The 19,056-nt window shown below is 38.6% G+C and overlaps 1 protein-coding gene across 3 annotated transcripts in view; it reads right to left on the reverse strand.

Moving 5' to 3' along the window:
* Positions 1-19,056, reverse strand: part of pdlim5b (PDZ and LIM domain 5b) — a 35,764-nt gene that overhangs the window by 3,883 nt on the left and 12,825 nt on the right. Inside the window, exons 3-8 of one of the 3 annotated variants that reach the window (XM_013911408.1) lie at positions 15,703-15,854; positions 6,163-6,199; positions 4,515-4,537; positions 3,549-3,575; positions 3,083-3,237; positions 2,251-2,278 (exon numbers count right to left, since the gene is read on the reverse strand). In XM_013911408.1, the coding sequence (XP_013766862.1) occupies positions 2,251-2,278; positions 3,083-3,237; positions 3,549-3,575; positions 4,515-4,537; positions 6,163-6,199; positions 15,703-15,854 (422 nt within the window). Of the gene's footprint in view, positions 1-2,250; positions 2,279-3,082; positions 3,238-3,548; positions 3,576-4,514; positions 4,538-5,323; positions 5,842-6,162; positions 6,200-15,702; positions 15,855-19,056 lie in introns of all 3 variants that reach the window. The other 2 variants (XM_005735197.2, XM_005735196.2) reach the window with 2 other exon arrangements.

Consider the following 19,056-nt stretch of genomic DNA (forward strand, 5'->3'; position numbering starts at 1 on the left):
AGTAATTTCTCCATGACTTCAGAGGACATTACATTGACTTTTTGATGCAGTATAAACCCATAGCTACTACTTGTTTGGCCCTAACCTATAGTTAGACCTGAACCATGTTTTCACCTTAAGCTTTAATGACTAGCAGTATGATGAGTCACTGGCTCACATTTGCATAATCAACCGTCTTCTTTGACCTGAAAATGAATGTGTGTACGGAACCATTTTAACCACGTCTACCTTGATGTAAGAAAACTTGCAACCGTTGGAGAGACAGTGACAGACGGCAAGGGATCCCAGTTAGCGATCACTCGGCAGACCAGCTTTGCTCCAACAGGTTAACAATTTGTACATCTGGATTATTTTTCAGCCAGATCACATTGAATCTTATCAAACAACTAGGTCTATGTGTTACAACAGACTTGAGGTTTTATGTTTATTTGTAGTTTTGATCATAATCCAATGTGTTTTCTCTGTCTTATGCTGTCTGTAATGTGTTACCGTTTGAATGACCAGTAACTCATAAAAAACAATCCAAGTAAAACTACACCGAGAAGTTCTTCTAGTGACAAGCATCATGAAGAATAGTTAACTGTTTCAAACTGGATGCCATTTTGAATAATGTAATGCAATACAGTTCTGCAGAAAACAAAGCATCCTTACTGCTTCCATAGGAATTAAGAGGCTGCGTAGCTATTTCCAAATGATTGAGTGTGAGCAGCATAAGTTTTGTCATTTTACTGGTTTGGAGCATTTAGCATTTGTGTTGTGCTTAAACTAATGCCCTACAAGGTGCAGAATTGTGGAGTTTTTATTACATGACTGGAAATTTTAATTTAAATTCTTCATGTACAGAAAATTCTTTCACATCACACACATTCAAAAACTGGAAATTTCTTACTGGCAAAGTGCCTTTTTCCATCACAGAAGAATAAAAGAAGAAAAGAGTGGAAAAAGATCAAGAGCAATACAGAAAGAAGTTTATTGAGGTAAAATCATACAAGGTGGACAAATATCACTTAGGTTAGTATAGAAAATACAAGAAAAAGACACAGAAAATGCTCAGAATGATACGGAATAAGATTAAGAGTGGAGGCTCAGATATGAACAACTCACTACAGAAACGCATACTATACACTACAGAATCGTGTTGTGCTTCATGTTCAGTCAAACACATGTACTTCCATGCATGAATCATTTACATATTTAAATTACATGTCACCAGAAAAAATATACTTTAAAACTATTTTTGCAACATAGTGTGTTTTCGTGTTACTTTAGAATTGGACATTTTAAAAGAGTTTGCCAAATGAAGGGTGCAACTATGCTGCTGCGCAAAGGCCGACAATGTAAATTTAATCAAAAATCAAAATTAAATAAAGCATTAAGCAAAACAAACCCTTTTCTACTACACATTTAGCACTCGTGCTGAAACGCCATGATGCCAGTCTCTCAGCTTGTTGTACTTGTGTCCTATAACTTCTGGGTCCAACTTGTTCAATCTGATTTGCCCCGCGAGAAAGGATTAAAGAAAAGAAGAGAACAGGGAAAGGTTGAAAGGTTAAGTAAGTTAAGTAAAGATAACACATGCAAGCAAGGAAGCAAAGGCAGGAATTAAGGAAGTATAGAAAACCTACTCTTTATAAACTTTTATTTATTAAACAAAGCAGATGTGTAATAGTCACTTCTCCCTTAAGAAAAGTTCTCTGAATTAAATGTCACTAACAGAAGGAGAGCAAGAATCTCTTCTTGGCAGAGGTGCTTTTACCCACGTACCATTTAACAACCCACAACGCGCAGAGTGAATGACACACTGGTTGGTTGGGGTTCTGGTACAGCGGGCAGACTGTGTTTACTGCGGATTAACTCAACTTCAACATGAGAAAAGCCGTAGAAATCACGGCCTACGCTAAGCCAGTGGCTGTCTCCACTCACCCATCTTCCCCCCCGAGAGCTTTGAAACTGGCTTCTCCAAATTAAGAATAATTCGAGCGTTAAGATCAGGAAATCAGTGCTTTACTTTAAATCACAGGCTCGTCCGTATGCTTATACAATTATTCTGAGGGCCAATTCTGAATCCAAAACCTCTGTGATCAAGAACTTCTTATAACAGTACAACTGCCAAAGCAGATGCATTTCTTCCTGCAAAAGTACTCAAAACGCAGACACCCAGACAGTGAGAAAAATGAAACCAGACAGAAGGGGGGGGGTGGGGGGTGGGACGACCCTCAAACATACACCAAATAAGATTACAGTACTTACTTCTTTCCACTGTTGTCTGGGGTTTGTTCTGCAACAGAAAATAACCAAAAACACCAATGAAAATGAAGCTGAATGTGGATTAAATAGTCAGTGAACATATATGAAGACACATGCTTTTATAATTTAGGGGCTGTGGACATAAAGTTTATCAGCTTCTGAAGGAAGGCAAGGCCAGGTTTTACGCTCAGCTTTCTAAAGGTTGTAGCTTTACCTCTACTCGAACCTATTTTAGGCTCATTTTGTGATAAGACTTCCTGAACTATTCTCCAGTTGCTCAGCTGCAGACACACCACACACAACAAATCACATGTGTTTCACACCAGTCTGGTAAGTGTGCCTGACAAAATTAGAGGGAAAAGACATCTGATCTTACTTCACTGAAGTGAGCCACTGTAAATGTCATCATGCATCTGAAGTGATCCACAAACACTTGCACGCACTACCCTTAGAGCTGGAGGAAAAGCCCAAACCACAGCCTGCTCATGTAACATCAAATGTCACTTACAGTCAAAACTGTAATATGAAATAATAAATCAATCATATGGTGATGAAAGCTTTTTTCTATTATTTGAGGAAGCTGCAAAATCACTATAATCTACACCAGCAATAGAAGTCAGAGTATAAAAATGCTGTTATTTGAAATATTATACTAGAAGTTAGCTTGAAAGAAAGTAGAAATATACTATATAATATAAATATAATACAATTAATTAAATTGCAATTACAAGCAGTGGTTTAGAAACTGGAATTTAACACTGAACTGATCCTTACAGTATTTCCTGGTTCCTGAAATAATGTCCGGCTAGTTTCAGCATTTTATTTTGGTACACACCGTTCTCAGTGCCAGTCATCTGGGCCAGGATACGGAAGGAGCGTGACTGGGAGGTGCCTGTCCGTGGGTGCCAGTCCTCTGTGTCCTCAATCAGACGCTTCTTGCTGGCATCACTTAGTGGGGATGAATGATTCTCAGGCTGCACAGCGGCTTTCCTTTATAATTAAACAAATAAGAAGAAATCATATTAAAGACGTGGTAAACTTTTGTGCTTTAAACATGCATCAAGGAGGATAATCTCTGCCCGACATAACACAAATAATGAATTTAGTACAAGTTCGAATATTTAACACAGTCAAACCATTTTAAATGCACACTTGAGGTGTAACACTCTTGCCATCACGGCAACCAACACACACGCTGTGCACACATGTGCAAAAAGCTCAGTACTGAGTCAGTATCAATAGAAGGTGCAGCTTGTAGATGCAGGTTTCACACTGTGACCTAAAAGCTATTCGATTTTTACCTCCGAGGTCTAGCTGGAGGTGAAGTTCTGCAGGCGAGCAATGAGAATGTACAGAGGAGAAAAGGAACAAGGACAGAAATGATCTGAAAGTTAAAGCACTGCCCAGATTTTTCTACATTTCACTATTGGAGTAAAAGTCAGCCAGTGAATAAAATCTATGAAACGTCCTTAAAAACTCTGCTTAATATCTAATGCTTGATGACACGAGTTAAGAGAAGCCAAAAACAGTTTAATTCAACGCACAGGCTGCATGTTAACAGCAGGGAGTGACTGAGAAACGACAATGACCACAATTCACCACAAGATGGGAGTGATGTGCTCTCGAATTAAGGGCTCGTCTTTTCCACCCAAACTAATTTTACCGCACTCTGGAATACAATAAGTGTAGTGTTCGAGTACTGGTCTAAGCTTTGGGTCGATTGAATGTCAAAAGCCCAAGTTTATGTAAGCTGCTCCACTATGTGTTTGTTTCAAGAGAGAGGAGACACGGTGCGATCAAAAAGCGCACAAAACAGGCTATTCTCAACCAAAACACAATACACTGGCTGTGATTTGATTGGCCTTGAATAAACACAGTAGCAGATGGAGCCAGACAGATGCAGAGCTGAGTGACTTAAGAGGCCCAGTGTGATGACAGGCCAGACTTCACTGGGTGTAAACACGGTATTAACCAGCACAGAGCCTGATGCTACTAAAAAATTAATAATTAACAGTATGAAGTGACCTCCTGGCTGGGTGTCGTGTGGGGGTTAGAATCAGAGATTGGTTATTTACAGGGTTTCACAGTTCCTTGGACCTTGAAATAAGCAAGTATGGTAATTTAATGAATAGAAACATAAGGTTTGTGAGGATTAGGTCAAAGAGGTGCAAGCAGCATGCCTTCGGTAATCATAAAGTAGAGAGATGTAAAGGCTATAATCGCATTCCACATGGTTAGAAAGCTACTTTATCATTCACTGCACTAACTTGGTATCTGTCTCTTCTTCCTCCTGTGGGTAAAGAAAGGGTATATGGAAAATAATTGAAGCCCATAAGGAACATAAATAGACCAGTCGGAAAGAACAAGTATAGTTCAAAACACCCTTCTGAGAGAATGTGCATTGAGGAAACTACAGAAACCACAACAAGAAGACATGCAGGTTAACACGCACGCACGCACGCACCTTCTAGAGGCCAACAGTCCAAGATTGCAGGCAAAGAAAAGACTGACGAGATGGTAAAGAAAGCAGTTTTACATATAAAGGATTTTGTACTTCAGTATCATGGCGCTCAATGTCTGTTATTTTCCATAGTTTATATACTAAAAAATAAATTCACCAATGTATGCACTCTGGTAACATAAATCACATCGCTATGACATATTTTTTCACTTGACAGAAAAAAATAATGAGTGGTAAACGTAGATCAGGCTACTGTAGCCCGGCTACTGATCCAAAAACCTGCTGATGAAGACCAATCCAGCCAAACTGCTTCCTCTGTGGTCTTTAGAAGTACATAGCTGCAAGGATTTAAGCTAATTAAAAACAAATGTTGATGCAAGTACTGCAGTTTAGATAGAGTATCTGTTCGACAGCTGTAAAGTGTAAACGAGCTCCCGCTGCCAGTGAGGTAAGAGCGGAAAATCAGATTAAGATATTTCATATTCATTCAAGGCAGTATTTTAGGAAATTTGAGACGCTACGATGTCTGTGGTTTACTGAAGCACATATTGTGTTTATATTTGTAAATATTAGTTTCCACCTTTAGTTCCTTTTAGAGTGATAAATGGTACATACCCATTAACATGCTCTGACACTCCCTGGCTCTCCAAAAGACCTCGCCTCTGTCCGACAGCCACCTCACAAGCATTGGCATTGGAGTAAAGGTTAATAGGTGTGTTATAGACAGAGGGCTGTGGGACGTTAGGATGGGAGGAGGTGGTTGTCATTCTGGCAGGAGAGGAGGAGTTTGATGAGGAGGAAGAGGTGGATGAGGACGTGAAGGTGGAGCGACCAGGGCTGGGTTTGGGAACTGAACTGGCTGGAGCCGAGTCTGTGGCAGCTTGGCTCGACCTCAGCGGAAACGGAGGTTGCGGCAGTTGGGAAGGGGCGGCTGGTGTAAAAGCAGATGACTCAGAGGGTATAGAAGCGACTTTAGGAGCAGCCGGTGAGGAGGAAGCCCCACTGCTGCTGCCGCCAAATGGACGAGCGGTCTTGTTGTATGCAGGAGTGGCCTGACTTATTGGCTTGGTGTATGTGGTGCTTGGGGAAGGGTGAGTGATTGGAACGGGCTTAATGATTTCTTGAGGTTCATCCTGCATGAAAGTGAAGACAAACAACATGCACAAACAAGTTCACAACAAAACATCCCATGCATGTACTCTGAAACAGCATTCCCAACAGCACAGCACAACATGTAAATAAACTGTTTTCACACACTTTGTTTGTGTCATATAGGTTAAAAATGGTGCTCTGGGCCATTGGACATGCCAAACCAAAACTGTGGATCAACATAATCTCAGAAGGGCACAGCGAGGATGCTTACTTGCATGTAAACCTATACTATTTCATAAATAAATAGAGATGAAAATAGCTTAAGCTAATCTATTTTATATAGCCAATATTTTCCTTCATACCTTGGGTACTCCATCTTTAGAAGGGGCAGCAGAGGGCCTGAAAAGACAGAAAGAAGATTATTTAATCAGTGCTCATTAAACATCTTTTCAGCATCATTTTGCAATTGACTTGGTTTCACTAGACCTACTAAATGTATAATAGAAAAACATGGTTCAAGTCGGGGCTTAATTTGCTTGTGGACAATTAATAGGTTTCCTTATGAGCTGCCGAACACCGGTCTTATATTTCACGTCTCTGTCTTTTTCCAAAGGCCCTGTTCTCAGACCTGTTCTTAGGATTAGAGAGGATTTCCTAAGAATTTCTGGAGAAGCTGTAAAAGCATAATCGATATCAATTTCAACAAAGGCCACGGTGGGAAAAGAGAATCACTTCAAAGGACAGACATATGCACTTTATCCACATGCTTCAATTTAATGCAAAATGCACATCCAGTATAGACATCTCATGTACAACTCTCAACCATAAAGTTCACTAAAAATAGCGCGATTTACAAGCATGAATATGACCGCTACTGCGAAACCCTAATTTAGAGTTTCTCTACGTAGAGCCTATTATGCAGCCTACGCACGTGGCTGACGCCAGTGCAAACATTTATACCTGTAACAGACTGTGTTGATGTGGTGTGTTGTTAGATTTCTAGGGAAGTGCACATCAGATTACGTCATGTTTCAGCACACGGTTTGAGAACAGTTTGCGGTTACAGTGTACCTGCTACCTCATAGATTTAATGCAGAGAAACAAATAAACCATAACATGGAGAATTTAATTAAACAAAGGCTTACACAGAATTTTATACAGGCCTAAATGTAGAAACTTAATGGCTGCATGGAAAATTTAACTTAAAAGTTTTGTAATTTACTTCCCAAGCTGCAAACTCTTCAAAACCCAAACTATATTCTTTAAAAACAAAGATCACTTTGCACCAATTCAGAGTAAAGGTATTAATGATAATAATCACAATGTGTGATAACATAATGTCTTTGGCACCTAAACATGCTTTTTATGTATTCAAATAGATACAAAGAAATAGCAGCCTGGAGTAGGAAATATTCAACACAGTGATTAACAACAAATATATATCACGTGTAAGTGGCGCAACAAGCAAAACCTGCAGTATGTGTGAACTCACTGTAATTTAAAGCATGTTTTCTTCTGCAGCCTGGTGTTGAAGTGTGGGATAGATTTGATTTGTACTTATGACCAAAGCAGCTGCCATGATTTTAGCTGCTGTGGGAGAAGAGAGTAATCTCTTTTTCTCAAGATGTTTAGGAAAACATTGAAATCTGCATCATGTATGTACAAATATCATAACCAGCACAGTTCTTAGCGTCAAACAAAACTAACCAATTGTAAGCCCTTGTTAGGTAAATTGAAGGCTTTTAAAAGTGGACCCTACTAAGCTCTTTTCTTTACGCATATACATTTTTAGAGTCTACATCAATAACCTTGCATGTTTTACAATTCACAATAGTCTTTACTGATCTTATGCTGAGCCTTGCTGCAGCCCTTCAGCTCATTCTCTGTCTGAAAGAAACTGTTTTATGCATCTTTCTATTACTTTCTTGTGATTGGCTGCCCCTCATAAACCAGAGATGTACGGCTGCGATCATCATATGAGGGATATATGCTCTCACTGACATCATACAAAGACTCTTAGAGCAGTCTAAAGTGATTACTTGTACATATCCTTCTTCTTAATTTCATAATTTGATGCTTGGCTACCCCTGAGCCACCACCACTGTAACAGCATATATAAATAATGACAAGCACAAAACACGCTTAGTGATCTCTTAAGATTCAAATACAGACAGAGGCATTCGTTAACAATGTGTCCTATATTTGGTCTGAACATGAAGACAATGTGCCTCTTATGCCTCATTAAGATAAAACAAAAAAGACAGACAGTGAGTCAGCAAGGCTGGTTCCGGACCAGGAGCTACGGTATGTCCTCTGGCTCGCTTCCTTTCGCTGCCATCCCTTATAAGGAAAACAGTCAACAAATTCACGCATTTCCTTTCTGACTGTGCTGAAGTGCAATAACTGAGCCAAAACCAGGTTATTAAAGAGCCCCACCCTTCAACCAGATGTTGATGTCATCTGTGCCCTTACTTGCATTGACGGTTTTCCACTTAACAGTTAATATACAGTATGCTTATTTTCCAGTGTACTATTCCATTGCACCATTAGGCTATAGTTGCTTATGAAGGAAACACCACACTGTGCCAAGGAAAACAGCAAAAGGTCTAAAGATCAAACAGCACAGTCCATGAAAAACAGAAACCAGCCTAAAATGAGGCAGCATGTATCCGATATCAGTGTCGCAGACTGGGGCAGCTGGGCGGATTCACTCTGTCAGCCTTTTCCCAGAGCAAACTGAACAAACACTTGACAGGGTGGTCCCGTGAACATCTGGTCCGCTCAGCCCCTCTGCTATCCTAGCTGGACCTGCTTTTGTTCTCCTACGACAAAGAGACAGACACTGCGTAACACAACGGGCCCACAAGTGTGTATTTAAGGTTCAAAGTCCAGCTGTATGTGTTGGTTAAGCTCAGTTTAACTAGATATTCAGACCTAAGAGTGTCAAGGGTATCGTGACAGCTATCTGTGTTCTACTTTTCATTATGAAGCTGGTTTCTGTTGAGAAGTATTCTCTCATTATAATTTATGGAAACTAACTATTATTTTATATATTATATAAGATTACTGGACTGTTTTCCTTCTGTATCAAAGCACCACTACTTGTATTACTGTATATACTCATGAAGACATAGTTCCACCTTTAGTATTTGTCTAATCGTGTGTCACAGGCAAAGATTTACATGTTATGTGCACAAAATTCTAGATTATGCACCAAATGAAATGATGAATAATAAATATTACATCTGGTTGACTTCTAAATTAGACACCAAAAAGATTTCTTCAGAGGAAAAAAAGCAGAGCATGGTTTTCATCAACATAGAGTTCTCAGTGTGCCCACTCTGTCACACACCAACACACCCACAGATCCAGAACACGAGAATGAGGAGGCAACAGGAGGAATCAGCCTGAGGGCAAAGCAATGTGACGTAGTTCCACTCTGCCTGCGTCTCTTTGAGGGCCAAGAGAAACAGTCTGGCATATGGCATTTGACTGAATGATGGAGAGACACAGCTTTCTCAACACAGACATGTGCCTTACCAGCCTGCAGACCCGCATACCCACTTTTTGATGGAGAGGAAAAACTGCTCACATAGGAGTGGCCGTTAATTTTCCCCATACGCGTTTCACACGCATTTTCTGATGTTGGAAAGAATCTATAGCAACATCTGTCTGATTAAAGCTCAGATATGACACATGGGAAGATAGGGCTGAGGATAATTCATGCATACAAAAGGTTACATTATTCCAAAACCTCTGCTGAACGAAGTCTGCCCTGTTATGTTTAACTTGTGCAAAACTGTTGGAACTTTGTAGCTGATGTGGAAATCACAATGTGTTTTGTCAGACATGGAAGAAAGAAGATGAACAAAAACAAAAAGGGAAAGAAAACAACTAAGTTCAACAGATATGAGACGTTAGGGGATGTGGTGGAAAAAAACATTTTTTTTGTATTTGTGTTTTTATGCAGCCAGCTTATCCGGTCAATGGCAAAACTCGGCATGTGTTTGGCACAATGCTTTTCCTGTCTGTCCATGTGCCCTCCCCCTTCATATTTCAATATGAATGCGCGTCTCTGAAGAGGAAATAGTGAATGTTACAACAGACAAGAGTGGGGACGGAGGTTTAAATAGGTGACACACACATGCTGCTCACTGAGGTAAAGCTTATCAGCATGTAACTAGTCAGTTGCCTGGATACTAACTAACATAGTAATCTCCTGTCTCTGCACGTCCGGTGTGTGTATATTTGCCGAGCCAGAACCCTGCGCTCTTGTCCGTATCAGCTGTCACGTGTGTTAGATTGATAGAGGACATTCATACCATTCGCACGTGCATCACTCTGAATATTACAGCTCCTTCACACGTGAAAGTGATACTCACTGATCGCGTGCGCTTGTCTTGGCAAGAAAATTGCAATATGCAAAAAAAGTGAACTACAGCATCATAACAAGATATTCAGATTTCAGTTTGATTATATTCAGCAAACCCAAGTCACATCCAGACCAGGTTGATTTATGCTGGAAAATGAATTTTCCTTAAGGATGAATCACTGAACCCACAACAGAATAAACAGATTCTAGTTAATGTATTTTTTGAAAGCAGTGTCCAAGCAATTTAATAAACCCTCATCCTTTCTTACGTTTCTTCCAACCACCACACCACATCTGACTAAGCCAGCAGTAAGTGAGGGCTTTGGACTGCATTGGATTGTTCTGTATCTCCCTGTGATATAAACAGCGTAAGACAGGTTGGGTGTACATTGGCTATATATAGATGTGTCTGCAGATAGACTCCAGAGCAGCCTAGCAGGTGACTACTGTTTAGCTAAAAACACAGACCGCAGCTAAAGCACAGGCTGCAGATACAAATCTAATGATAGCAAAAGTGATGCCAAATTCATAGGATTCTGGTTAGAAGAGGATATTTTTGCAATTTTCTACTTTCTCCCTCCCATTTATTGGTTTCTTTTGACTTTTTGAAAACAATCAAAAGCACAATGATCGGTTCTTCTGGGCAGCAAACTTTCTGTATCGGATCATTAATATAGCAGTTGCACAATTAACACCTTTCAAAAGGATTCTCACGCTGTTAGTGTTAAATGTGGAAAAGAAAATCCAAAAAGAGTGGTTCACGGGGGCTGGCTGTGCTGATCTGTATTATCTTTGAGGTTTTGGAACCAGGTGCACCCTGCCACAAGCTTTCGGAAATGGTGTTTTATTACACCGTGCTGCATATTTCAGTGACAATAAATAAACATCAATTATCATACTTTCCTAAGACTTCTTTCCACAGCTGCCAATGTTAGCTGGTCAGCAACAAGATTTCCATGAAACTGGAACAAAAAAAAAAAAAAAAAAAAAAGGATAAAATTCACTCAAGCCCACTCTTCATGTTTACTCTGTGCACATCAACAAAGATGATGTGGAAGATCTCAGTCTGAAACATTTAGACAGCCAGTGTTTTGAGGTCATTAAAAATGACCATTTTCAGCAAATGCTGTCTTGTGTGTAAATGTGCATGCCAGTAAAACTAAACCATAGAAGCGACTGGATTCACCACAAAAACAGCCAAGCTAAATATAATTATACTGAGTCTTCCTGGCTGTGATTCCAATTCAAAACACGAAACCGCAAAACTAAATAATATATATTCCACTCGGATTAATGACATTCTGACAATGAGCAAACAGAGATGCTTAAATTCCTTTTCTCATACTACAGTCTTGGAAAATAAAGCTGGTTTTATCCATTTGCCAGAAACTCCATGACAGCTCACCCTCACCTAGTCATTTGTTATGACTTACTATATAACGCAACAACAGGATAGGAAGGGCACTTCCAAGGTTCATTTCCTTTCTGATGATAACATGTTTATCCTCACCTAGCAACAATAAAATAACATTAATGCATTGAAATCAGTGCATGTGTGGTAGAAGCAAGTCGTGCAGTTTGACTTCAAATTCCTCCGGGCCCTTATGTAGATTCACTTCAGTGATCACCTATTTTTTCCACATTGGTAGCTATACAAAAAGGTTGGGACACCGTTAAATGTAAATAAAAGAAGAATGGACAATAAATGATTTTTTACATTTCATAAACCAGTATTTTCTTCACAAAACAGAAAAGATATAAAATGTACCACTGAGAAAATGTAACAGTAAAGGTCATATACTAGTTAGGTTTGAATTTGATGGCCATATATCGGCAGAACTTTATGAAAAAGCAAAAAACTGTATACAAATTGTTGATTAAAAATCTCATTATTTATTGCACGTATAGTACATGTGGAGCTGGCAGTTTGTAAATCTGGGAAGGCGCCATCAGTACTGAAAGGTATATACAGGTTTTAGAGCATCACATGTTCCCAGACATCTTGTTCAGGGAAGGTCTTGCGTATTTCAGAAAGACAGTGCTAAACCACGTATTCCATCTATTGGCTTTATGGCTCGGCTTCGTAGGACAAGAACTTGGGTGCTGGGTGTCTGCCTGCAAACCAGACCTTTCACCAACTGAAACCAATTGAAACATCATGAAACAAAAAAATATGACAAAGACAACCCGGGACTATCAGACAAGAATGAGACAACGTTCCTTTCTCAAAACTCCAGCAACTGGTCTCCAGACCTTTAAAAGACGACGAGATGCTACACAGTGGTAAATTTGGTTGTGTCACAACATTTGTGATGGCATTAAATTCAAACTTGAAACTTAAAAATGTTACATATTCTCAGTTTAAATATGTCATTCATTTTCTGTGTTCTACTTTGAGCAAAATACAGATTCATAAGATTCATCACTGCATTCTGATATTCATTTACATCCCAACTTTTTTTGGAATTGGCGTCTTTAAACACCATCATTAGTTTGCATGCCACACCTGACAAGTGTCTTAAGACAATGTTGGGCAATTACACATTTCCAGAAAAGACACTGACAATGGTTTTAGAAGTCTGTGTTATTCTACTGGATGACTGGAATTTGGCATTTTATATGACTGAGAGTGCTTCTAAGCAGTCAGAACATATGACCGACATCATTTTCATAGTCACTGAACCTTTCAGTAACACCTGGTGTCTTATGAAGGGAGCCATTGTCATCCTAGAAGAGACCACTCCTACCAGAATAGAAACTAAACTATTTTCTATGCAGCGTCACCGTGTCAGAGTAACTTTACCGCCATTTTCATGCAAGATTAAACGTACTTAAAGTGTCATTTTTTTAGACTTTGATATTAATGACCATAATATTCTTTCATATCAAACTCCTGATAGAAAATCAATACACATATGCCGTCTAGAAAATGCACTGTTAAATGTTGTCAGATGAATAATGCTATTTGGATGGTCACATATCTTCTATGTGAACTGTTTTTCATAGCTCACATTCTTCAGAGTGACATAATATAGGAATCTTTTAACTGCCATATTAATCATCTCTTGGTAGTCTTGTAATGTTGCTATGGCACAAACAGTCTTATCAGCAAGGATCAAAACTGTCAATCAAATCGTAGCACATAATTGGAGATGGTAAAGCTTCACACCAAGTGTCAGTTATGCACACTGGGTTTGAAGCATTTCAGAAAATAGCAACATAAAAGTACTAATCGGGTTATGTACTGTAGTATTCTTAAGAGTTTTTATACAAACCAATATAATGCACCCTGTACACTATAAATAATGTATTTAAGCACAGAGTATTTCAAATACGCTGTCACTCAACAAGATAAGCAATAAGCAGCATATGAAAATGAAGCCATAAACAAAATACTGCAGTAATGTAATATTTGCAAAGGGAAGGCTTTTGTTGTTTATTGAGTGCATTTACGTATACTCTGAAATGGCAATGTTTGATGTTTCATTGCGCATCCATTACCCGCACTAGATTACATACAGCTGCAGGACGGGGTTATTTTCAGACAGTTTTCCCACGATTAAAGCACAGAGGCTCCTTTCTCCTTTGATGTGGTGATGGAATGACAGTACAAGCAAACCAGGCTTAAGTTTTCTGTCAACAAATTTTATAGTTTGGAAAGTGTGCGTGCTTGCTTTGGCTCTCTTTGTTTATGTGACAGTAAAGTCGCTCTTCGCTGGATTCGTATACACTGTTAGATTCACCACTTCATCTCATTCAGACAAAAGACTCGCCAATAAAAATAGTACAGAGTTTCACTATTGCTAATTTTAATCCCTCCTCTTTTTCCCTACTGTATCACAAACTGGATGCAAAAATATCTGCTGATATCTAATATATTTACCAATATCTTGATCATTACAATAAATGTACTTATCTACATTAAATTGTATTGTATATTTTAAATGCAATTCTCTGTGTTCAATAAGTACATTGAGATATTTACAACAATTCAAATTGATTTTAATGCTGTTCCTACACTTCTATATTAGCATAGTAGTTTCATAAAACCTGGGATTCTATTCTTTCCCTGGTCAACTCCATTCCTCTTCCAGAAGATTAACTGAATGGCTCCCATTAAGATAAACAGCAAATTTGACTGTTCAGTCAGGAAACTGATAAAGGCCACTTTTTCTCACTGATGTGGCGATATGGTTGCCAAGCATTTGGCAGAAAATCCACATTTTTCTCTATTTATAAGTTAATTCCTCTAAACATCAGTACATTTCTACTCCAAATGTGTGTTTATGGGTGTTTTCCCATAGAGTTAGGCTTGTTTGCTCTCAGCTATGAGAACAGAGGATGATTAACATGTGTTGTGCAGGGAAATGTGTCTATAGTGTGTCCGTCCTGCCTCAGCATGCATTCTGACTGATAACCCATTAGAAATGAAGAAGTATATGGAGGGAAAAAAGAAAGAAAATAGTTGCTCAATGTCAAAAAAATTGAAGTTTTCAAAGATTAGTGGACTCTTTTTGAACTACGTGAAAGCTGCTTTTTAAGTGATTTTTAAGCATTTCTTTTTCACCGTCATGTGTTTTGCCATGTGTGGAATGGAAACTATCAGTTTGGGGATCATATTGTTTTCATCCGTTTCTTTTGTTAGCTTATGAGACAAATCAATAAAAATATTGGTAAAAAAAGCAAACAAAACAAACACTAACACCACAATTTTATATCCTCGTGGGTCTCAGAATTTTATACTTTCCTAATGAAATTAGTGGAAAAACAGTTGATGAACTCAGCATGATCAGATACAAAGCTGGATGCCTCCTGCAGATTTGGTGCCACACGTTACACCAGCCAGAAAAAAATAAAAAATAAAAAATAAACATCTGTAGACTATTGATTACAAACTTTTCTGTAATGAACCAGCCATAAAACAATACTTTTTTTTTTTATTACTGATTATTATTTATTTAGGTATATTATTTTATGTTTATACCAATGCATTCAAGGCCAAGTTAGTCTATAAAATGATTTATTATATGCTATAGTTGACTATAAATAAGGCTTTTACATGATTAAAATAAAAAATATAATAAAATATTATGCCAATAAAACCAGTTTCCACTGATTTTACTGCAGCTCAATGCAAAAACACTGAACTGTTTTAATTAGCACAGCAAGACTTCATCTGCTTTAAATAATAAAAATGTCTAATTAAATAAAGCACAAATAAAGTAAAGTTCTAAAAATCAAGCTTCTTCTTGCAGTTGTCAGCCTTTCTGTCCTACAAAAAGTACCTTAAAATATTTACTATAACTTTTGTCAAAATACTTTTAATTTGCTTCAATACACACAAGTAGGAAAAATCACTTCATAGTGCTTTTGAAGCTGTGTTAAACCAGCTATAACAGCATATTAATAAAAATCTAAATGTTGACAGGAGTCCCAGGGAAGTCTGTCTAGTCACATAAGTAAGTGAAATTCATAGGTTGTCCTGAAGAAGTCCCAAGATGTGTGAGTGATGTGATTTTCATGCAGTTACCTCTGTAGAGTGAGGCTGAGATTGCCTGTGCAGGCCTTAATCTTGTTCTGGGCCTCGAGGTGATTCATGCTGTCTGTGGAAATCCCATTAATTGACAGAATGATGTCTCCAACACTCATCTTGGCTTTGGTGGCCTTGCCTCCATCAGTCAGCTGCAAAGACGCAGAAAAAAAAAAAATACCAGTAAGAAAAGTATGATCATTATGCACTCAAATTAATGCTATTCACATAGCATTTAAATTTAAACAACTCTGCGAAAGAATGTTAACCAGTAATTATGATGCATGTATACTGTGCTCATTTTTCCCCTTGTAATCACTAACTATTGTGAATTCCTTTCCACTTCCTGTCTTATGTAACCGTTGTCAGATAAGATAGTCATCTTATTCTCCTCACAGCATCAACATCACAACATCAGCGAGAGGACTCTAAATCTACCGAAAACCATCTGCCCATAAAAAAGCCAAAACTTTCCCACAAAGATGACTCACATGACCAAATGACAAATGACCACAAATCAAACCCATATGGTTTGAAAGTTTTCATTTTAATCATTAAAAAAAAAATAAAATAAGAGTCCTCGCCTGGTCAGGCAGGGACTTCCAGAAGCATTCCTGGAGCCCCTCCAGGCTTTTTTTCCTCCCTTTTGCGTAATTTGTTATTGTGATGGTAAAAGGTGCTGATGCACAGATTGTGTTCTCTCTTGTAGAAGTTAATTTTATTTGGTTCCACTTCTTGGCTTGATTCAACCTTCCATTCATTAAAATTGTGGGTGCATCACACAATCCGCGTGTTTACCTGCTGTGTAACACAGCTACTGCTGTTTATGTAGTATCCACTTATTTTTATTTAAATGGAGTTTTATTAGGTTTTCTATCCCTTGCTATCATGCTGGACTTTTTTGGAATCAACATTGAAAAAATGATGACATGACTGGTGCGGTGACTGATCAGTGATTAGAAGGGTGAGTACACTTCATCAATCACTCAGCACACTCTTAACACACTCAAAACCTGTACAGCCATGTTTAGGCAGAAAAGGGATTCTGCGTACTCATCCTGTGCTGGCCTTGCTAAGGTCTCTTAATGTTGTGAAAGAGCAAAACTCAGAAAGTGTCAGCACATGCAAGCGAAGAGGGTGTGAAGCCTGAGGAAGGGATTTTGTCGATCGATTCAGTGGATTATTGAATGAAATGTACCAGCTTTGTACATAAAACTCCGTATTAACCTATAAAATTTACATGTATCCAAATGCACGTGTTTTTCATCTCTCAACATCAAGTTATCTTTTAAGTTAATCATTTTAAAGCTGATTTAAAAGGGAAAAAGACAAACAAGGTGTTTACTTTCACCACTGCTAGATAATACCTTTAGGTTATCAGTAACACTAAAAGCAGCCAGTTGAACGTAATGAAAGTGCCATTGTGTGAGCTCTCATAGTAACAAAAGGAGGGGGAAACAGTGGGAAAGAGGGGGGCAGAAAGAATGAGGAAATGACAACAGTGGTTTGAATTGACCGACATTTCTCTGGAGCTGTGCATTCCTCATGTTTCCCCACTAGTTCAATAGCAGGAAGTGTCAAATGCCCAGCTTAGATGGATCTACCCATACCAGCGTCCAGGAAAAACTATAGCGCTGTCACATGCGAAGTACGACTAACAAAAGGCAGAGCGCTCACTACACTAGCCACAACACAATCATAGCTTCAACTGACTCAGTGTATGACACAGACCAGACTACGTAAATGATGGCAGGTGTGCCTCTGAGTCTCCCGTGACACATTTACTTTCAGCAAAGTAACTTGTAGCTCTTCGGGGCAATAAAAGTGATGTAAGCACTGTTCAGAGATTACTGACATCTGCCAGCTATGTCTAAATCTGCTGCACAGCTCCGGAGGCCAACAGCAAAGAGCTGCTGAGGGGTTGTGAATGCACACAACCGTGAGACATTGCTCTCCACTAAACAGAGTCTCTTTTTTCCTGTGGCTGTGAGTGTCAGGCAGAGAGAAAGGGTGGAAAACAAGATCGGAAGTTCTCTCCTTGTAAGGATGCGATTGCTACTGCTCTTTACATGGAAAGCTCTCAGAAAAGCAGCACCTCAAGACAAGAAGAAACAGGCTCTTGTAATATTCTGAGAAAAAGAAATGCGTTGTTGGATGGGCTTTAGTCTGTAGAGAGCAGAGAGATAACCTTCACTCAAACACCGTCTTTCCCATGTGGCCACGAAACAAACAGGCGTCACAGTAAGAATCCCTGGCATGTGTGGTCTATAAATATAAATGGAGAGGCCTGAGACTCGCGATGGAACGGAGATAAGTAATGAACAGGAACTTTGGCTGTGCTTCTCCAGTTCTCTCAAAAGATCAACATGTTTTAGCAAAGTGTTACGCCAAATCCAATTATCCAGGCCATATTACATAATGTGTGGAATCAAAAACCTCTTTTCAAATGTTGCTATAAAATCATCCAAAAGGGTTTCACACAGCATAACTTGGAGTAAAAAAAATCTGAAAAATTTGGTGCTTTCCAAATTAATGACATCTTTTTCAACTTTGTTTACATGAATGGGATTCCAGCCGCATAATGGTGTGACTGTGGCGCTACAGCGGTCCTCCCACACTGGTGATTTTACTGCTGTGGAGTTACTGATAATAACTGGTTGTTCCACACTACAACTAAACATGTATTAACTCCAGCACTACTACATCCTGCCTGCAGTTAAATTCACCAATACATGGCAGATTTGTGCAGGGATCGCCAAATTCATTCCTGGTACAAAAAGCATTTTAAGAACTCTATATTCAAACAAACCAAAACCAAAAAAGGACACCTACGAAACCTCACAAGTGGAACAGAAGTCAAGAAAAAGTAACACTGTTTCCAAAATGTCCATTGCTTCCACGTGTCTTCATCTATTGTAAAGTCATAATCAAATAGAGACACAAAGAAAAAAGGGAAAAAGTTTCTTTTAAAAGATTGTGAACAATTAAATGTGCACTCAATTATTAATGTATCCTTAATATAGTGATATGCAAACAAAGACAAAGAAAACACATTTATAAGATTTATTTTGGTGGGGGGGAAAAAAAGAGATTCTGTTTTTACAGCTAAATTTATGACACATGCGTTCCCTCTCTGGAGTCTGTTGGTGCCAAATGTCTTAATACTCTTGGATTCTTTACTAAACTCAATGCTGTATTTTTATACCACTGATTTATGATTTCATTGTTACACCACCTTTTTTTTTTTTCTTAAGTTCAGGCAAAACTCTTCCTAGAAGAAGAGGAAGGCACTTCTTCTGTCAATAATAAATTGAATAAACTGGGTGTGTTTATGATAATACAACGCATTTAAGA

The sequence above is a fragment of the Pundamilia nyererei genome, unplaced genomic scaffold, assembly GCF_000239375.1.
Source record: "Pundamilia nyererei isolate P.nyererei 1_Seehausen unplaced genomic scaffold, PunNye1.0 scaffold00063, whole genome shotgun sequence".
NCBI lineage: Eukaryota > Metazoa > Chordata > Actinopteri > Cichliformes > Cichlidae > Pundamilia > Pundamilia nyererei.